Genomic DNA, 22,247 nt, shown 5'->3' on the forward strand with positions numbered 1-22,247 from the left:
ATGATTTTCATTGGTGTAATTTTTCCAGTGTGATGAAGATGGATGGATCCGAGGTGGAATCAAAGGTGGCAAAGGAGACATTTCAGTATTTCTATCTCTGCCTTATGTCTGTGGTGTCATTGCAGAAATCCAGCCCAGGCTGGCACAACTCATTTTTTGCCTCTCTGGATTAAAATGCTGTCCAGCCACTGTGTCATGGCTGTCCCAGCATGCCCCTGATTTAACCTGAGGACAGAGTGTGATCAGGTTCATCAAGCATTGCATTACTGCTTGGGGGAGTGGCTTGAGAATTCATTTAAAACTGGAATCACTATTTGCCCCTAAGACTGAACTGCCCTGAGAAGCACTTGTGATGCAGCAGGAAAACATCAGTGGGAAAGGAGAAGCTGAAAATGGTGCATTCCAAAGTTTTTAAGGATGTAACCAGACACTGCTTTCTCTTTCACTGCCCAGAATCCCAGAATGGGTCAGGTTGGAAAGGGACCACAGTGAAGGTCTGGTCCAACCTCCCTGTTCCAGCAGGGTCATCCCAGAGCACAGGGCACAGGATTGTGTCTGGATGGCTCTGGAATATCCCCAGTGAGGGAGACTCCAAGGCCTCCCTGGACACTGTCCACTGCTTGGTCACTGCCCAGGGAAGAATTTCTGCCTCCTGCTCAGGTGGAACTCCTGGGTATCAGCATCTGCCTGTTCCTCGTGTCCTACTGCTGGGCCTCGTGGAGCAGAGCCTGGTCCATGCTCTGGAATATCCAGATATAGAAATATCCACCCTTTGGATATTTACACACATTACAGAGGTCCCCTCAGCTGTGGCTCCTCTTGAGGAACCCCAGCTCCCTCAGCCTTTCCTCCTCAGAGATGCTCCAATCCCTTCATCACCTCCAGCCTCTGCTGGACCCCCTCCAGGACCTCTGCCTCTCTTGTCCTGAGGAGCCCAGACCTGGACACAGCACTCCAGAGGTATCTCCCAGGGCTGAGCAGAGGGGCAGGATCCCCCCCTGACCTGCTGGGAATGCTCTTCCTGATGCACCCCGGGATCCCATTCCTTCTTGTGCCTTAAGGAACACTCATGGCACAGGGACAGCTCCTTGTCCACTTCAAGAGATCTGGTTCTCTGTGGTTTATGAGAAAGCATAAATGAACTATTTAATGATAATTCTGAGGCAATTTCATGCATATGAAAGCAGTCTCAGTGCTTGATTTTTCCATATTCATCCCAAGTGGCCTGTGCAGCCTTATTGGAATAAATCCCCATCAAGTGTATGCAGAGTGTAAAACTAGGGGAAAAGGAAGAATATTGAAGAATACATCTACAAAATTAGAGATGTTTACACTCCTGGTCAATGCTAATAACCAAAGAGCTTACTAGAAAGAAAAACAATTTAGAACCTCTACTTTGGCATTTAAAAAGTGTGGGAAAAGACAAGCAGAAGCATTCCAGATGAGCTCAGCTCTAAGCCAGGCATGGTATCAAGAGCAGCCATTTATCAGGAGTTTTAGCTCAAAACCCCAGTCATCTCTGCAGTCCAAGAAACACATTGTAATGCCTGGAGGTGCCAAGTTCCTTAACTCTCACCTTTTCAGTTTTGGGAGAGAAAAATTGGAGTGTTCTGGTCCTGTATCTGTTTGGTGTGGCTTTGATACGTGACCTGTAATCTCCCAAAACTGGCTGGAATTGTGCAGACTGATGGAGTTGAATACCTTTTGCCTCTCCAAATGATTGATTCCTTCTGCACGTTACTCAGTGGGATACACTCAGATTTAATCAAAAATAAGCACAAAGTCCAGCTTTTTTATTATTGTTAATTTAAATGATGGCTTAATAATGTGCTTTTAAGTAATTTCTTTGGTAGACGGGGTCAGTGCTGCTGAGAGGTGCTGGCAAGGTGGCAAAGAGGCTGGAGAATCAGTGATACAGGGGATTTTCTCTGGGAATTTGGAACTGCAGCTTGCTCTTGGAAGAAGCAGAGAGCTCAGGTAATTTCCCCAAAGTGGTGGAACAGGCAAGGTGGGATGGGAAGTGCAGCTGGGAGGTGAGCCCTGCAGGGCAGCTTTGCTCAATCTTTTGTGCTCTTTTCCAGGCCTGGAGATGTGACTGTGTTGCTTCCCAGGTCTCTCCAGAGGATCAGTTGTCTGGGATGGCCTGATTTCAGGATAGCAGAGCTCCCTGGGGCAAAGGATGGGGAGATTTGGAAGGAAGGGAATGCAGGCACACACGTGGGAGAGGCCGCAATCAGCCGCTCCCACCTTCCTTCCCAGGCTTCCCAAACTGCCAACCTTGCAACAGACAGGGACAAACCCACGTGTGAAATGTGCTTTCCCAGCAGGGGATGGAGGTGGAAGGATGTTTTGGGCATGGAGTTACCCCCTCTGCAGCAGCCCTGAGAGCAGAGCCTGTGATGGGAAGCACATGTTAGCACATGGCACAGCTCTGGTTCTGGAATTGGCTCCCTCGGAACAATTGTGTTTTGACTTGGAATGCTTTGAGGAGTCCTGCAGCTACAAAGAATGCAGCCTTTAGCTCACAGCCATGCTTTAAACCAGCATCCTCAGAACTGGTTGCTGGATTAGAGATGCTTTCCAAAAAAGAAGGGGAAAAAAAAAAATCTGGGAAGAGCTGCTTTCCCTGTGTGATGGTGAATGCAAAGCAAGAGAGTAAATTTCCTTTCCAAGCCACCAAAGGATTACTGAGGCAGTAAGGGGCTCTGGGAAGAGACAGGGGAGTATTTGAACAGATTTCAGGGCCAGGCAGTTTCCTCCTATTCCATAAATGTCTCAGGAAATACAGAACCAGCTCTTTTATGCTTCTACACCCTTTGCTCAAGTCATGGAATCAAGAGATAGTTTGGGTTGGAGGGACCTTAAAGTTTATCTCATTCCATACCCTGGGCAGGGACACCTTCCAATTTCCCAGGTTGTTCCAAGCCCTGTCCAGCCTGGCCTTTGACACTTCCAGGGATGGGGAAATTCAAACATATTTGTATTTGGCACAAGATCTTACTGATTTAGTTATTATTACTGTGGATATAATTATTTTGTACAAGTAGAGCCGAAGAAGACCCACCTAAAAACTCCCTTATATGCTATTAAATGTCTTTTATTCAGCCTAGGATGATCCTAAGCCTGTCTGACACAGCACACAAACCATAATAGCTGGGCGTTTTTAGAGTAAATGACTATAAATAATTAGAATTTCTGTTGTCTCTGCACAGGGCTGAAATGCAGCATGACTTAAAAGCCCTGGACTCTGACCTGGATAATAAAAACAACCTGCTTGATGGAGTCTGACTAATCTCCTCCATGCTGAAATTCCCAGTAAAACTGAAACACATTGGCACTGGAAAGAATGGATATGACTCAGGTTTCAGGCAAGTTCTTGCTCTGCCCACAGAAATACTGTCATCAAACCTTTTCAGCCTTGAATCCGAGAACAGGATTTGGATAGAGTGGCAGTAATGTGGATTTTGCCCTGGGAAGAGCTTCCCTAGGTGCTCACCAACCCACACTGTCCAGCTAACAAAGGAGCAGCCTGGTAGTCTCCAGGGAAATAATAAAATAATAATAAAAAAGCTTTGTCTCAGGTGCCCTTGCCATATTACCCAGCCCTGGGATTGCAGCCAGTGTTCTGCTGTCACCTAGAGCCTGTTCCAGCTATTCCACCATGGAGATCTTGAAGTTTAGGGGATAACCTCCTCCTGTTGCCTGTGTCCTCCTTCCCCCTCAGCTCCTCCTTGTTGGATGTCCAGTGTAAGCCTGGAATTTTCTCTGCTGGATGGTGCAAGCCTCCTGGGTGTGGAATTCACTTGGAATTCAGCACTTCAGGAACTTGTCAGCAGCCTGTTAAATAATCCTGTTGGCACACTGGAGCCACGGTGCCCTGAATCAGCCTCATGTTCCACCAGACATTCCCCTGCTGTGATCCCCAGGGTGCAAACTTGGAGAAAGCCCCTGCCAGTGAAAACAGGGAAACAACTGGATTTCAGAATTAAACATATCCTTCTTCTCTTGGGGGAAAGAATAACAGATTGTCATCCACAGCCACATTCCCAGCCATAACTTGATTCCTTCATCTTCTCCAAGTTTGGCCTCTTGGCAATCAAGTCTTTTTTAATATATTCACCTGCCACAGACATTTGGGAGCTGCTCTTTTGTCTTTGCCTTGGAAACACTTATTTTCTGTTAGTCTTTGGTCCTAACTGTGCCTATTTATCAAAATGGTAGCTCATAGGGTTTTTTTTCCCAGTTTTATGCCTCTTTCATCCCTCCTCTTCTGATTCTGCCTCTCCAGCTCCTCATGGCTGCTTCTGCTATCCCTTTGCTCTGCTTGTGTCAGTCCATGCCACGGTTCTTTTTTACCCCACTTGCCTCCTTTCTTCTTTGCATTCTACAGAGCCAAGGCTGAAAATGCCTTTTCCAGCTCCTCTGCTTCCTTCTCCAAAGAGATCCATCTGTGGAGCAAGGGCTGTAGCTTGGGAGCCACTGCTCTGTGCTTCATGCTCATTTTTATTCTTCCTAGTTCTGAGCTTCTCTCTTAGTCTTTCTCTTCCCAGAATATCCATTAAACACCTCTCCTCTGCCAGCCACTGGCTCTTCAGTGCTTCTACCAGGCACCAGTGGGACTCCTGCCTCTTTTTTCTTTGCCTGTTTCTTGTTTCGGTATTCCAGCAGATCTTTGCTTGTTGGAAATGGGGAAGTGGGGAAAATTGCTTCTTCCTCGTGCTCTATATTAACTTGCTGGAGAGGACACCTCTCCCTGTCACAGTAGAGTGAAATAATAGCTGGGCTGGGTTTCTTCCCCTTTCCCTTGGGATTCATTCCCTTCTTTCTTTCTTTCTCATTGATTAGGACCAGGCTCTGCTGGTTAAACTAAGAGCAGATCAGATGGCAGAGCAGGCTCCCCTGGGCCAAGCCTAGTAGGTATCTAGCTGGATTCCTGAAAGAGAAACCAGCTCCAAGGTGAACATCAGGCCCCAGTTATCAGTTTTAAACACCCCACTGCTCTGTTCCTGCCTTCAGAAATCCAGCCTGCTGTGTTTTCCTGTGTTAGGACTCTGCTTGAGAAAGGAATAGATGAGGACAGCAACTTAACACACCCACTGAACGGGCACAGCCTGCAGGATTATCCAGTTAAAAAAAAAAGCCCAATCCTGCCTTTCAGACAAGTAGAACTGTATTATAACAAGCTGCTGGCAAGTGTGAGTCCCTGGGTGCTGCTGATGTTTGTGTCTGTGTGAGTATCTATGACAACAAATAAACCAAATGTTTGGGAAGTGTCCTTGGGAATCTCAGTTGGGGGGGGGGGGGGGTGCTGCTGCATTAGGTCTGGAACACTTTACATTTTCAGACTTTTAATTTCTAAGTATTATGGAGATGAGTATGAAGTGCTTTAGGAAAATGAACTAATTAGTTACCAGATTGTATTTTTCTCGTGTGCAAATGAGCCAGCTCAGACTAATGCTATTTACTTTAGTTGATTCCAGACTTTTAGATGTATAAAGGAGGGAATAATTTTAGGAGATTTAATTCCAGGCAGGAGGCTTAGCCTCAAGGTCAGTGGACTGTGGGTATCTGTGGGTCACTTGCAGCCATTTGAAGAAGGTAGAAAAGGGAATCTAGCCTCAGTTTGTTGTAATGGTCAGTTTTGCTTCTGTAGCCTGGAGTTATCTTACAGAGCAGTGGTCAGGGTGGGCAGGTTTGTGAGAATGGATCAATATAGTTAAAGGCACAATAATTATGCTAAATAAATGAAAATGTCTAATTGGACCCATCTTTTTGCTCACAGGATTTAGAACAAAGAAATTTTACCTTTCTCTTTGGTCCTTGTGCCTTTTGGAACAGAAATGTCTCTGCTATCCCTGTAAAAATTCACACAGGCTGAGGGCAATCTTGCTTTTGGTCTACAGCTGAAAACTACAGAGACAGAAACTAGGGCAGAAGTCGGGTGGGGAAAAGGTAAGGCCTTTTTGGGCAAAGTGATTTGGGAGCAAGCAGGTTGAGGAGAGCCTGGTCTGTAGAAGAACCGTGCTCGTTCTGCCTTTGCTAAGTGAGGCTGTTGAGATCTGAATTAGCTTTTCATGTTGCTTATGTATAATCTGTATGCAAATGTGGTAAGAGGTGTGCAGTGCAAATCCTGCCTGATGGAGAGGTGAATATCAGCTCCCAAATGCTGGAAGTTCTGAGCATTTCTGCAAAAGGTGCTGAGGAAAAACCCCATCACAGGCAGAAAGCCCAAATTGCCACGGCACTGAAATGTTTTTTTTTTCCCTGGTTTTGCATTGGTGAACTGCTTGGAGAACAAGACTGACAGCCAGATTCTGCCTGGCTGTAAGAGCCTTGAACAAGGCTCAAAACCAACAATGTCTTGTTCTGTGAATCCCTGTGGCAGTCGATGGGAGTCTGCTTAGAATGAGGACGATTAAATAACATCAGACCTGACCCTCTTCCCAGTGAATGCAAAACATCTCAGGGGAAGGAGAGATGAATCAGGGAAGATCCATAAGAGCTTTGTGATCTGAGATACCTGAGTGTCTATCTGGAAAGGAATCACAGTGTTTGGAAAGCTGATGAAGATGTGCTTATATGCAGCATTGGTGCACGTGGTGATTAAATAAGAGTTCAGGAGCATGACAGCATGACTTGTGTTGAAAACTCCTTGGGGAGCTCTATTTGCACCTGTGCTGCTTAAAGAACCTTCTTTTTATTCCTTAGAAATTTGGATAGCTGAATGAGCAAAATCCAGGATTGCAAAGGACCCTTTGCATGTGTTTTCAATCACTGCACAGAGGTGGCAATCATAAATCCAAGTGTCAAACTGGAAATACAGAGTTTGTGGTGATTTAGAAAGCAGAATTGGTGATCTTATCAATGCCTCTCTGGAGGTGTGACACCAGGGTTCAAGTGACCTTGTGGTTTCAGATACATGCAGCCAAGATTCATATGTGTGAGGGAAATAGATGAATCCAGGGGCTTCCTGCTGGTGCCCCCCGGAGCCATGGAGCTGCCTCCATTAATGTCAGCACACTCATAAATCCCACGCTTGCACTGAAGGAGGCAACTTCTGCCACTGCACAGAAGCTTCCAGAGGTGTCCCCTGCCTCCTGTAAATCCATGGACACCCAGTAAAGTAGATTAACTGCAGGTGGACTTTATAACAGCTGTCCCTCCTTTGGAATTAAAGGGGTTCACACTTCTAGAAAGATGACAGCATGGTGTTCCTATAAGCAAGAAAGGCCTGAAGGGGTTTCTTGTTGTTCTTTTGTTTTAAATGGCTTTCTGGTTAAGTAGTTGATTCCAATCTATGGGAAAACAGGTTGCAGAGCTGCTGGCTCCACTCTCCCCACCATAAACAAACAATTATCTTGTTTCTGATAACTTATTTTCCCTCTATTAAAGAAACCTGGTGTGTTATTTGCATTGGTTCACTCCTCCCGTGAGCCAGTGGTGCATTTGTATTCCATTCCCTCACTCCCTCCAGCCCTAAAGATGCCTGCCAAAATTAGTCAACAGATAACTACACAGTGGAAGCTTTTAAGAACATGTTAGGAAAGGCTTAAACATTGCCCATTAATGTTTACAGCTCCTAATTATGTTAATTAATCAGTGTTGGAGGCTGTCTCAGCCGGGAGCCCAGAGGCAGGATTTCAGTTCCCACAGATGTTCTTTAAGTCACTGCCATGGCTGCTTGCAGCAGGGAGCTCAGAATGCTCTGCCTGCCAGGATATTTGTGCTGGGTCCTGAACAGCCTTTGCTGTGTTGTTCCTACTGGATTTTGAAACTCCCAGCATCTGGGAGCACGCTGAGCCTTGGTCAGGGAGAGGGATGCTTAATGACAGCTGTCCCTGCAGAAATGCCTTTTGGCTGGGGAGAGAGGCACTCAGAGAGCACCAGCCCTAATTGCTGGGATACAGGGATTACTGCCTTGGCAAAACCTGGGATTGCTGGCTCTGTCAGAAAACAGAAGTGAAACGACTGATAGAAACCCCCCCCTCCAGACATTGCCTCTTCTAATAACGTTTCTTTACTTTTGCAGGAAGACCAAGTGTTTGGGCAGAAGACACCCCAGATTGTGCCATCTTCTTTCAGAGCTTCATTTCCATAATTCAGAGCTTGTGTTCACTCTCTTGAGGAAAACCAGAAGATTTGGATAAGAGACACGACCCTGCAGAGGAATTCAGAAGGAGAATCTCCTTGTTCTGTTCTATTCCCAGAAGAACTTGGTTTGTGTAAACTGCACAAAGTACAAAGAGGGCAGGTAAAGATGTATCCAACTCCAGGTGAGAACAGGAGAAAATATGGTGAAGAAATAGATCTCTTTCTAATTTAGTTCAGCTCATCCTCATCTGGTGGAATTAGCAGACAACCTCTTATTTATCCCCTTATCCTGAATTTTACCATGAGCTCACAGCTGCTCCTAGCTGGTAACTTCTGCTCCTGGGTGCAATGTCACGTGCAAGTGGTTTGTGAGTATGTGAGAATCCTTTAACAATGACAGGAAAAACAAGTAATGAAAATTTTTATTAGGTGAAAAGAGAATGGTTCTTCACCCATCTACAGGTGGCTCTTGTGGGCAGCAACTCCTTTCTGTGCTGAATATCAAGTGCCAAATACCAAGGAGGCATTTTTTGGGTAGGTTCCTACAGCAGGAATGCCCCTGCAGTGTGGAAATGGATTTGTAGAGAATTTTAAAAGTCTGATAAAAGGTTTATATAGTATGTATTTGTATGTAAATAAAAATTACAGCAGGAATTCCTGCAGGAGTTCCTATAGCAGGAATGTCCCTGCAGGAGTGGCAGAGAAGAAGAGAATGGTTTTTCCAGACTAACAGGGCATTGCATGGAAAGAGGCCTGTGATCAAGGGGCTGGTGATGTCTCTGGTTGTGTTCCAAGGATCTTCATGCTGGCACTTGCTCTTGGGCAACTGTCTGCTGGAGTGGCTCGTGGCACCAAACCTGTTTTTTAAACAATTTTCCCATCAGCTGTTCCAGGAGTGGCTGCCATATTGTGTGGAGGCTGCAATCCGTGCTCCTGGGCTGCTTGGAAAGCACTGCTGGCAGTTGAGGGGAGCCAGACGGGAGTGGAAATCAAGGAGAGCCTGGATGGGTTGGGAGCCGCGGTTCCTCGGGGGCAGAGCGGAGGGTGCTGCTGTTGGCACTGCTGGCTGCCAGCCCTCGCTGTCCTGTTGGCCAGGCTGCCCTGCTGTTGGACGCCTGGCAGCTTCACCCAACTCCATAAAAGTGGAAGGAGTGGGAAATGCGGTACAGGCAGTGCCTGACACTGATACCAGAGGCTTTACCATTTCTATTTTTCAGATTCTGTGCTGCTTTAATGTGTGGGTCTGAGCTTCATATGGTAAGCTCTCTTCACAGAATAGGGAGACAAAACAATTCCTTCTCTAGCTCGGGACCAAGGACAAACGATCCAAATCTCAGGCCCAAGAGCATAAACAATGTGGACTGAAGAGAGAAAAACAAGAAGGATGGGACTGCATGGGCTGGAGCTAATTGGACAATAAACTCCAATATGCAAATACAGCAGAACTTATAAAAGTGAGAGACCCTGTGACTGGTGGGGCACTTTGTGACCATTTTGGATTCTTCTGGAGTGTAGCCCTGGCTAGTTTCTTGTGCTGCCCAAGGTGTATCCATTGAGGCCTCCTAATAAATCCCTGCTTTATTCTTTAACTCTGTCTAGTCTCTGTTCTAGGTCAGCCTTCACCATGCATCAACATGAATGAACACTTTCCCTATTCTGTGAGGTTTCAGTGCAAAAATCTCTCTCTCCATTCATCTCCCTCCTGCCTCCCCCTTCCCCACCCCCTGCTGCTCAGGGAGACCCAGGGACAGGACTATTGGCAGTAAACTCAGCTCCACAAAACAGGCTGGGGAAAAAAGCGAAACAAAACACCATCACTTCCTATTTCTTTCTCTTCCCTCTGCATCAAAGCCCAGGCTGGCTGTCAGGAATGTTCAAAATGAATAAATAAAGCACAAGAACCTCCCCCTGCTTCAGGAGGTATCTAATTCACTCACCATGAAGCTTGGCCAATTCCTTGTCTGACAGTACTCGAGTCAGCAGGCAGAGCAAGAAGATCATTCAAAGCTAATCAGTAAAGTGTAAACCTATTATGAAAGCACATTTACCCCTTGCTGCCTCCTCCCTCCCAAAAACCAATCCCCAAATCTGTGGGAATAACACACAGCCTCCATAAAAGTTGCTAGTACTTAGATCCCCCATTATTAGGTCAGCAATGGCACTGATTAAATGCTCCCCAGAGCTCTGAGCAGTGGCGGATAAATCCTGCCAGAAATTCATGGAGTAATTTGTTACAGCTCGAGGGCATGAGGCACAGAAGAGCCCGTGCATGAGGCTCTCCCCTGTGATTCTGGAGGCCATCTCTGGTAATAAAAACCTCATCTTGATTTCTCATCCTTTGTATTGATTTCTGTCAGAAAAGACTTGTCTTAGAGAAAGATGCTGCTGTATTTATCTGGATAATAAAGGGATCATTGTCCCCTTTTCTGCCCATCCCTTTTTGAAATTCATTTTAGGGATGACTCTAACAAGACTCGTTATTTGGGAACTGGTTTATTCACAGTGGGTAAAGACTTGAGAAGATGATGACTGGCTTTGCATATTCAGCACAAAACCCTAAATGTGAAATTACAGAAAAATGGGTTTGGAAAGGAAATCGGAGCTAAAACCTCATCTCTGCTGCTAAAACCTCATCTCTGCTATATCTTTATATGAAACTCTGTTATTAATTGAATGGATGGAATGTGTGGGACTCAAGTGACTACCATCCAGACTCAGATCTATATAATCCTTGCAACTGCTAATTTTGGATCATTTGTACTCCTGCTATTGTAAAAAAAATAAAAGAAGGGCAGGTCTGTAGGTAAACTGCATGATGTTTATGAAGCTTTCATAAACAATTATCTTTCTTTTCTAGTATGGCTGGACAAGGCAACATGGAAATCTGGAAGGCTTTATGTGAAAAATTTGCAAGCCAAAAAAGAGCAGCTCCACAGAAGTCAATCCAGGTAAGTTGAAAGATGGATGGTAAGGCTGAAAAACGCAATGTTATATCAAAATTATTTTATCTTCTCTGCAGTAGGCTTGATATAAGCAACTGGAACAATTTCATTTAGTCTATTCCTTTGGGTTTTGCTTTCCTTGGCTTTTTTAGACCCTCTCTTCCTAAGAAGCTGCTTTGGGTCTTGAAATGACTAAAGTTGTTCCCTTGTGCAATGAAAGTGATAAATATTTACAGCAGTTATTACAAGCTGAGAAATTTAATATATACTTATTTCTTTTGTAATCTAAGAGTAACTGTGCTGAAAGACAATACCTGCTAATTGTATTTTTTATCACAGTCTTTTCAGAGTGAAGGATAAAATATGCAAGTTTGGGTTTGTTTTCTACTCCATACAGCAAAATTTATTCAAAAGAGTCTTTGTTCCCCTTTATCTGTTTATTTAATAGACTATAAAAAATGGTAAACTCAGTCAAAAAGCATAGTTGAAGAATAATTTATAAGCTACATTTAGCTGTTGATCTCTCAAACTGGCTTAGGGGAGAGCCAAAATATATCCTGGCAGGTAATAATTAATGCAAACCTTGACACTTCAGGCCTGGCCCTCTGTTGAGCAGGACACAGCTCACAGTTCTCTGCCAGGAAAGCCTGGCTCTGCAGGATACACACACTCCCCTTGTGGAGAAATATGCTGATTTTTTTTTTTGTTGTTGTTGTTTTTAAACTTATTTTGGATGCCAGCAAATGTGTCTGAGGGGAAAGTGATTGTGGTCACTTAGAGGCCTGCTGAGAAGAGCAGGACTCAGGCAGCTTGCTCTGATTCCTCTCAGCTCTGTAAATCACTGCCTCACTCAGCCAGAGTCAAATGAGCTCCAGCACTGGGCCATGTCCAGCCTGTGCTGCAGCTGCTGGCAGCTCTCCCACTGCCTTCACCAAGGCAGAATTTCATCTGCTAAATCACCAAAGAGTTTTTATCTATGAGAGCTGTCTGGTTTTGGCTGAATCATGCACTAATGATTTTTAGGGGTCATGACAGAAAGTTCATTTGAAAGGAGAGAATAATTGGGCATATGATGGAACTTGGAGCAATCTGGCCTGGTGGAAAGTGTCCCTGCCCATGGCAGGGGTGGAATGAGATGAGCTTTAAGTTCCCTTCCAGCCCAAACCACTCTGGGCTTCTCTGATCATACACTGACTGCAATAAGTGTGTCACTGTCCCTCTGCCACCAGCAATGACCCTGCTCTCAGGCAGGCCACAGAACTGCACATCTTCAGCCAAAAAGCAGTCTTAAGCCTAATCAGACCATTTTGATAGAGAATGGTTAGTTGTTAAAATATGATATTATTTCAGATGGGTGGGTTATTGTTCAAGGTTGGAAGGAAGCTGTTCTCTCACCCTGTCTCAAATGCAGCAGAGCAAGCCTGACTTGAGGTTTGTCTCTAAGCTTCCTGTGGGTGTATCTTAGTCCCTTGCTCAGGATTATCCATAAAGCTATCCAAGATCAGTGCTTATATTCTGCTTTAATCTTTGTTAATTTTCAAATCTAAATGAGATTCAAGACTACCGAACTTGACTAGGCAGACCACAAAAAGGGTAGCTAAGGAACCCTTGTAGCTTGTTTAATATGCTGGGCTACTGATGCTGTGCCTCTAGCCTTGAGTCTCACCTGCAGTTGAGATATAAACCTACCAAGGAAGTCCCATTCTGCTTGTAAGGGCTACAAAAAGAAAGCTCAGCACTTTACTTTCCACCTTAGACAGGTACATGAGACTGAGGGCTCCCCTGAATTAGGCAGCAGGAGTTTTGATGAACTGCCCTCTCAGCCATCCCTCTCCACCTCCCTCCACTGAACCGTGGTTTCAGCTTCCTCAAATGATCCTTTGGATGGGTTAGGCTGCTGGTTGGCTCTGCTGTTAAGTGTCTCTGTGGACCAGATTTAACTTTTAATAGTGTCTCGTAATGTCTTTAAAGAGGTTTATGGCTCAGCCTGGCTCTCTGGGAGATTGCCTGTTCCCTGCTAATCTGCTACAGAAACATTGCCATTGGTTCCTGCAGTATTTCAGGGAGTTCTCCCCCATCTCCACAGCCAAGTTAATTGGACATGATTGACCTATGGTAGAGAATGACTATTAGGTGAGGAATATTAAGAAAAGGGAAAAAGATCTTTCTGTAGCTCAGAACATGCTGGGAGCTGTGGGGAATGGCAGGAAATGGCAGCTCAAGGAGTGTGCAGAGCAGGCCCTGGGAGAGGGTCGATTTAAGGAATGGGAAAGTGCTTTGCAATAACTGAGGTTTGTAAAACTAGCAGCTCTTTCCAAAGGAGAGTAAAAATACACTGGAGTCTTGAGAGTCTATAAGAGGCAAAAGTGCAAGAAAGAAGAGAAATAGGTTGTGGCAGACTGTGAGAGTGCTGTTTTTGATAATTCTTTCTTTTTTGACAAACACTTCACTGTAGCACAGCTGCCCAAACCTGACTGAAGGAGTCAAGGAACAAACAGGGCAGGATTTCATCAGGATGCATTTGTGTTTCCAACTGGAAGCTGCATGCTGCAGGCAAGTCCAGTCCCCTGAGCAAACACTGAATGATTAATGGACATGACACTGGTCCACAAGACAAATACAAGCCCTGTAATATCACTGAGCAGCTCAAGACACAAAACCAGTTTGCAGAGCAGCTTTATGCAGAGCAAATGAAACCTTGCTGCCAAATCCTGGAAGTTTTGGTTGCTGCTTCCCAATTTACTTTCACACACTAATCCTCTGGATGGGGTAAATCCCATAAAATTATAAAACCAGCCCATATTCCTTAGGACGAGAGTTTCCAGTGTCAGAATTGTCAGTCTCAAAACTTCTTTGGCTGAAGTAAACTTCCTGAGAGAAGCAGAGGTGTCAGCACAGGGTTTAAAACTGTGTAAGTATGTGCTTAACTCTACTGAGACGTGAAGTTTCACTGAGCTCAGCAGAGTAAAGTTCCATCTGGGGGAGTGGCTCGAAGGTCAGGCCTCAAGAACAAAAGTGCTTCAGATTCATGGCTAATACCAGCAGCAGGATGGCACTGCCAGTGACGTGATGTGGTTTGCTATGGCAAATAATGGCACTTCCATCTGATGGGAGAGGGAGTTCCCTCTCTTAAACCTTATGTATTCACACAGGGAGAAAAGCCACTGGTCCTGAAGTTTAGAGTGTGCTGCTTATAATTCCAAAGACTGAGTCCAAGGTAATGTGCAAAGTGAATGTGTCCCTGTACCACAGCCAGTGACTGAAGGAGCACCTCTGACCCCTGCCAGGAACTCTGGTCTCCCCAGTCAGGAATCCTCCAGCTCAGGATTTGGGCTTTGCAGCTGGTGCAGAACTAACTCCTCATCTGGCACTGGCACCACTGCCTTAAAGATGGATTTTGCAGTTTGTAGAAACTCAAAATCAGGCTTTTTGGGGCAAAGGGACTGATTAAGGGGTAAGTGTTTCTGCTCACCTGCACTCAAGGAAGCACTGGGTGATCTGGTCCTGGAGGGTTTCCTTGATGTGGGGCCCCTCTGTTATCTTCAGCTCATGCCTGAAGGAGAAGTCTTCTCTTTCCTGGGCTTCACCTTGCAGGACATTTTCTTTCTGCAAAATGCTCATTGCCTCCAAGTCAGGAGGCAGACTCTGAAAACGAGAGGAGAAAATAAAAGGTATGAATGAAAAGAAACTTAATAATTTTTACCGGAATGCCAGGTTGACAGTGAATCTGAGCTTAAGCCTTACTTTACTTGCAGAAAGTCAGGAAAAAAAAAAACCAAACCAAAAACAACTCTGTGCTCATAAAGAGTGCCTGGATGCACACAATGGTCTATTGTTAATATTTCAGCATTAATTAATAACATTGCAATGCACAAAAACAACCTTTGCAGCGTGGGATCTTGGATCTCAATGAGACAGGTGAGAAAGCTACTGTTCTGCAAATGCCAGCTTTATCCATGTCAGAAGGGTGCCAGAGAATTTTTTAATTGAATTTTCAAATGTCTGGACTTCCTACTGGTGCTTTTTAATTAGCCAGTATTGTTTTTAATTTGTGCACTGTAATTTTTATATGCACACTGCTTGGTCAGTGATTTCCTGGTATTTTGTTGCAGCTGGTCAGACTCCTTTAGGAAATCAACTTCCCCTGAGGAAAAACAACAACAAAAAGGAATAAACAACCCTCCTGAAACACTACAACAAAAATCACAGGTCCCCAAGTTTCCCATGATTTGATAACCTTGGAAAGAAGGGCTTCTCAGCCAGTTTCAAGTCTTACAATAATTTCTGCTCTGTGATTGATTTTACACATGTAGTGTGAAGGAGAAAAATGAAAGTCTTTCTGGTATTCAAATACAGAAGCATGAAAAAACACATCTGTGTGGGTGGGCTGAAACTGCGTATTTCAGCTTGCAATCATTGAGAAAATTAAGATGTTCCCAATGTCTTATGAGCTATTGCTACTTTTTAAGTGTAGAGAAAAAAAATCTATTTTAAAAATTAACTTGTGAACTGGCTTTGTGGTTTTAGATTTTCTTAATTCTGGAACAAAATGGGTTTTTTGTATACTTGGGAATGATAAATCATATTGTCCTATGTGTGTGGCAAATTTAAGAAGGGAAAAGAGGAGAAAATATGACAATCTGGTTTTGTAGTACAATTTTATTTCTTTTCAAAGTTAGTGACTGACATAGGTGGCAGCATATGTGAACAAAAGCTTGGTTTGGATGAAAAAAAACAATATAATTTTGCTCTGGCCTTTTAACTTCAGAGCATATAGAATTTGTCCTTAACTGGCACATCTCAGATTGATTCAGTAATGAATTCTTCTTGCTTTGGTGATGTATTTTCTGGTGTGCTCCAAGTCCCGATTCCTGAGGCCTCCCGTGAAGACAAAAAGCTCTGTCAAAGCTTTGGCCACCTCATATTTAAGATCTGTTATTCCCTGGTTTTCCATGCTTCCACCAGATTCCAAAAATCACTAATAAGTGCCAAGCTTTGGCCACCTCATATTTAAGATCTGTTATTCCCTGGTTTTCCATGCTTCCACCAGATTCCAAAAATCACTAATAAGTGCCAAGCAACTTTGGTTTCAGCGAGCACCCAGAGGGATCCCACAGTGTCCAAAGCAAACACACAGGCCTCATTCAGGAAAGCAATTTACTGCATCTGGGATGTGTGACTCGCACTGTGCTCCGGGAATGGGGCAAGGCCACCAGGGAGAAAATATTCAGGAGGAAATAAGAACAGCAGTGTGCTTCTGAAAGGTGGCTGCACATGTTCCCTCCTTGAATATGTGACCCCAAGTGCTGCCTTTTACCCTGAGATGTTACCTTTGCTCAATTCCCAGTCTTCAGGGAAGTCAAGTGTTTCCAATCTTCCCCAGCACCTATTTATGAGTATTATACAGCTACTATTGACAGTGTTTATTTGTATTTCACCACTGTCTGCCTTGCTGATGTTAAACAAAGCCCAGGACAGCCAGATGCGATGCTGCTCTCTCAGGGGCTCCTTTGGAAACCAGAGGCGCCCCCACAAGGCATGTTTTCCAGACTGAGATCCAAAACCAACTCCTCTATTTGTCTCCCTACAGCAATCCTCAGGGGATTCCTTAGAAATTCCCAGCAGATGGGCATGAGGGTGCCTGCAGCTTTAGGGAGGCTCATCTGTGGCTGATGGAGAGAGACAGGCTCCTCTCCAGCACAGCCTGAACATTTAAAGGTGAAATGCCACCAGGTGAGCAGGGAAGGGTCAGATCATGCACCACCTGAACTGCTGGGTGCATGATCCCTCCCTTCTCCTGCTCAGGCTCTTGCACTCACCTGACCCTGCAGTGAACCAGCTCAGCTCCCTAAAAAGTAGAAAATAATCCCTTTTGTCTTTTCCTCTCCTCCCACCTCCTCAAGTTACTCATTTCCCACTATAACAAGGTGGACCAGCTAGCCAAGGAGCAGATGAAGGACAGTGCCACAGCAAGGGAAGTGGTGGTCAGTGGGACCAGACCAACATGGGGAGCAGCAGCACAGGCAGCAGAGCTCCTCCCTGCCATCCTAGAACCTTTGCAGCTCCTCTGAGCTGCTCTTCACTGCATCTTGAGGGAGCCTTGCGTGAGCAGCTTGTCCCACTGTGAATTCATTCAGCCTCCCTTTCAGCTGTCCCACAGCCAGACGAGGCAAGAGCTGTTTGAAGTGGCAAACTGGAGGTGCCAATGTGAGATCAGCAGGAGGAAATTCTTATCTCATTGCTACAGCCCATATCTACACTTGAGCCCAGAGTCATGAAGCTGCTGTGGACACAGCCCAGGTAGCTCTGAACCAGCTGGCTCAGATGCTGATAACAAGGCCATGGGATATGTTCTGGTTGGCAAAAGCCAGCCGAGCCCTGGGTAAATATTTGTGCAGCTCCCTGTCTGAGCACCAGTCAGTTATCAGTACATCTGCCAACAGGAGTTTATCAGCTGTACTCAGCACCACGGCTGAAGTACAGACAAACCTGCAGGACAGCTTATGAAAAGTTTTATTTTTTTCTGTTTTAATACAAGAAAACAGAAGAAATAAGAATTACTTCTAGAACAAGCCTCCCCAGCCATTCACCTTCAGTATTTCCCTAAAGAAAGGCATGAAAGAGAACACGGCAAATTGATAAGGCTGTATTCTCCTCTTTTCCCTCAATCCTCCTGATTTCTTGTTTGGCTCCAGCTGTGATGGGAGCAGGCCATGAAGAGCACAGCTGGCTGTGAGCAATGAGGCCTGAAGGACTCAGGGCTGGCTGATGTGGAACTCACACAGTGTGCCCTGTCCACGAGAGAAGAGCAGGAGGCCAGCACGTGTCAGGAACGTAAGGCTGGCTCCTGCTCTGGGAGAGGAGAACGAGGAGGAAAGCACTGACTGGCAGTGAGGACATCATGCCATAGGCATGTGATTTTTAAATAAAACAGCACAGGTGAATGTACAGCTGGCTTGGCTTTCTGTTCTGTCACTTTGAAATCAATGGAGTCATGTAAACAAAAAACGAATGGACTTGAAGAAAACAAGGATGAGGAGACATCAGAAGAATTTATGTGTACGTGAGCTAAGTGAAATGGGGACTACCCTAAAAACAGCTTCTTTGGACTATAAGAACTGGTCCAAGCATGTGGATGCTCAAGGAAGTGAACTATTTGATAAAGGAGGGAGGCAATAAGAAGAGGAACTAGACAAAACTAAATGTGGAAGGGAATTTAGCAACATAACCTAATATAGACACTGGGGCAGCAGGAGCTGCTGAAAAGATGTAGCAAGATGTCCAGAGGATGGAATGGTCAGTTCTCTACCATCTGTAAAGAATTTTCATAGAAAATGCTGTTCTTCTGTCAAATAAATGATGATATAAAATGTTTTGGAATATTAAAACCCTTGAAAAAAAGAAAATAAGCTATGAATAGCATAGGTGATGCCTTCCAGCTTTGCAGCTGAAGAAAGCTGCTCTGTTAAACTTGTTTTATTTTGTCCACAGTGTTCTTGACCTAATCACAGAAGTATGTGTCATGCTAAGCCTCACCAGCTTCAGAGTTTAACACATTCCTAACCCTGTCTCAGGAATGAGGAGCCAGCTGCACAACCTGGGGCCTTGTGTTCATCTTCAGGTGCTCTTGGGCCTTCAGAAGGAGACAGAATCTCTCAACAGCCCTGCTAGAGGTTCTGTTCTCTTGCCAATGAGTAGAACTCAGAAGAAAACAAGTCTGAAAAAGCTTTGGTCATCTGAAGATGCAAGAGGGAATAGGAAGTGAAATGGCTGGAGAGTGCCAAGAGATGAATTCCAACAGCTCTAGCAGGAATGCTGGAATCCCTGCTGGCCAGCCTGTGATCTGTGCCTTGCAGCATCATGGAAGAGCTTTCCATGTTTCCACATGGCTCTTGTGGAGCTCTGAAGTTATCCTGAGTGTGCTTCCACAGCCCTCTAATGTGCATGGAAGGAAGACAAAGCCAATTTATTTCTAACATCCCTCTCTCAGCGCCTCTAATGTTCCTGCTTCTGAATCAAAGGGAGGCATTCTCCAGGAAGATGCTAATAAATAGCTTTTCCTTGGGGGAAGAAGCATTTTCCCATCTTTAAGAAATTTCTCTGGCCATGTGAAATTCAAATTTGTTAACTTGCCGTACAAACAGCAACTCATTTAGAAACAAATTAGAAATATTAGATGGAGACAGTGAACTTGATAATGCAATGCTGCCACATCAGTTGTAGAATAATGCATCTTAATGAAGGCTTCCCATGTGAATAAACCATTATATTTACAAGCTTTTCACAGTTAATGACCCAGAACTGGATAACGAAACTCACATTTTTAGTGTGGTCCTCTGTCAGCAAAAGTATACATATTAATAATTGATGTTGCTGTAAAAATAGGACATATTATGAAGATTCCTGAGTTTGTGGGAAAATAGGACTACATGGTCCATTAACTTAAAAGGCTTATCTAATGTTTGATGGGCTTTGTCTTTAAAATCCCTGTTTAAATTAATAAGGCAAAATGGACATTTGTCTAAAAGAGAATTTTATTCCAACTCATCAGTCACGAGTGTGCTGCTATGATTCTTCTGTTCTGCTCTTTACTCGTTCCCCAAAAGAATTTAGATTTTAGGGAAGGGGATGATGCACCAGTAGAAGGGAGAAGATATTTCTTACAGCTCCCAGGTGAGTCAGTGGGACAAAGGACCAAGTGGGTGATAAGGGGACTGGAGAACCTCCCATTTGGAGACGGGGTGAAGGGAATTGGGGATGTTCAGCCTGGAGAAGAGAAGGTTGTGTGGAAAGCTCAGAGCACCTTCCTGTATCTGAAGGAACAAGGAGTGACAGGACAAGGGGGAATGTGTTGAAACTGACATAGAGGGGGTTTAAATGGGATATTGGGAAGAAATTCCTCCCTGTGAGAGTGGGCAGGCTCTGGCACAGGGTGCCCAGAGAAGCTGTGGCCACTCCTGGATCCTGAAACACCAGGCTGGACAGGGCTTGGAGCACCCTGGGCTAGTTGAAGGTGTCCCTGCCCATGGCAGGGGTGGCACTGGATGGGCTTGAAGGTCCATTTCAACCAGAACTGTGTCTGTCTTCCCTTCCTGTCCCACCTCGGGGCTTTGCTTGCTCAGATCCCTTTCCTGGCTGGAGTCAGTTCCTCAGCAGATCCTTTCCTGTTCCCTGTCAAGCACTTGGAGGTGTGCAGGCTGGCTGAGCATACTTGGGGCTGCCCTTCCTCACAGAGGAGGAGGAGGACAAGGCCCTGCTGTGGAACTAACTGCTCCTCAGTTGTTCCATTAGGAGGGCAAGAGGCTCGGTGGCAGTGAAATAAATACATTTCATTTCACTCCACATTGGAAGGCCAACGTCCCTATTATGCCTGAGAGGTAGATTTACTGCAGCTTTTATTACTGGGTACTTAATTTAGGACAGCTTCTTGTCGTAGGCCTGGAACAGCAGAGCTGAAGCACATGCTCTGTGGTTTTATGGGGCTTCAGGAAATGTTCTGCCACAGCCAGCATTGCCCCTAATGGTAAGATTTTAAAAGATGGACCAGTTGTGTAGCATTTTTTTTTCAGTACATTTACAGTTTGCTTCTCTGGGGGAGAAGCTTTATTTCCAAATATTTTTAAAATAAGTAGTTGTAACAGTCACTTATTTTAACCAATAGTGAAAAGTGAAATTCTTTTTTTTATACATTTGGATTTCACAGGAATGTAGACTAAAATAATTTACTATCAGAGCAGCTGAGGTCTTGTTCTTTATTTACAGCTATTATTCTTCAGGTGGAAAGTGCCCCTGCACATGGCAAGGGGTGGAATGAGATAATCTTTAAGGTCTCTTCCAGCCCAAATAATTCTGTGAATCTGTGATATGATTCTGCTGCATTTTGAACTGTGATCCAAACTGCACTTAAAAGTCTGCTATATGATTGAGCTATGTCTTTGCTTTATTTCCTCAATATAATTTTTCTGGCAGAGGGAATAATAGATTTTTAAAGAGGTCTCTTATCTTGTGAATCATAAAATCATGGAATGGTTTGGGTTGGAAGCACCTTAAAGCCCATCCAGTTCCAACCCCGCAAATGAAAATTGCATTAATAGAGGTTCCACGGTACACAAATGGTGATAGCCACATCAATTATATGGCTGAATTCCTAAATTAGGCACAAAAAAAAAGGGACAAGTAAGCAAAATATATTGCATTCATTAAAGCTTCCCTACTCTATGACTCACTCCAATGGCTTTGCCAATTAAAGTAATTGTCATATGCGTTCAAACAAAGCATTTGTAGTAGGAGGCCTTGCTAAAAAGATACTGAAAATGGTTGGTTTAGAAATTCATATCATACATATTTAGAAATATATTTATATGTAACACCTTTTAGGAAGATAAAGAACATTTGAAGTGGACAAAAGGTTTACATGCAGAGCCAGATGAGCTTACATAATCTTGGTTTTGTTTATTTCTGATATTATACCTGGGCACGCTGTTAAAACTTGACTAAACAAGGCAAGCATGTTTTGGGCTCTGAAAGGCAGTGATTTCATTGTTAGTATGACTGCAGCCAATGAAAGCCAAAGTATTTAGCATTCTTTCTTCCCAGAGTCTTTCTGTTTCAAAACTGAGCAGGCTTAAAATTTCTATTGAAAACAGGACGGATTAGTTATCGTTGCTGAGATGTGAAATAACAGAGGACTTTGTGCTAACACCCAGGCAAGCAAAAGTCATTTTAATCTTAAACTTGGCAAAACTAGGCCTGATTTACACCACTGCTGTAGCTGCCCAATCTCAAGAGCTGATGAAGTATTTTAAATTTCATTTGATGGAGTTTGTAGTTTGTTAAATCCTGTGTGATATTTATTTAGCCATAGTCTATAATGTTTACACAGAAAGCTATTCTGGGAAATGCTGATTTTTTTTTTTCTGACTGGATGAAATGAATTATATTTATCAGGAATTCAGAAAAGGAGGAATGTTTGGCAGACTGTTTTCTCAGATAAAAATAAAGCATCAACCAAGACGACATGCCTAAATTTGGGTATGTTTAAAAGAGGTAAGAAGGAGAGAACAGCATTTTATTTAACACCACACAGCTCCTTTCATGTGAAAAGGATCATGGAATGGTTTGGGTTGAAAGGGATCTTAAAGCTCATCTTGTTTCATCCCCTGCCAGAGCAGGGACACCTTCCACTAGCCCAGGGTGCTCCAAGCCCCATCCAGA

At 44.3% G+C, this 22,247-nt stretch overlaps 1 protein-coding gene across 2 annotated transcripts in view; it reads right to left on the reverse strand.

The window, feature by feature from the left end:
• The window catches only part of DRC11 (dynein regulatory complex subunit 11), a 99,695-nt gene that overhangs the window by 55,360 nt on the left and 22,088 nt on the right, over positions 1-22,247 (reverse strand). For both annotated transcript variants that reach the window (XM_085585543.1, XM_085585542.1), the window contains exon 6: positions 14,506-14,678. In XM_085585543.1, the coding sequence (XP_085441669.1) occupies positions 14,506-14,678 (173 nt within the window). The remainder of the gene's footprint in view (positions 1-14,505; positions 14,679-22,247) is intronic.

This window comes from Lonchura striata, chromosome 7 (assembly GCF_050655825.1).
Source record: "Lonchura striata isolate lonStrDom1 chromosome 7, ASM5065582v1, whole genome shotgun sequence".
Classification (NCBI taxonomy): Eukaryota; Metazoa; Chordata; class Aves; order Passeriformes; family Estrildidae; genus Lonchura; species Lonchura striata.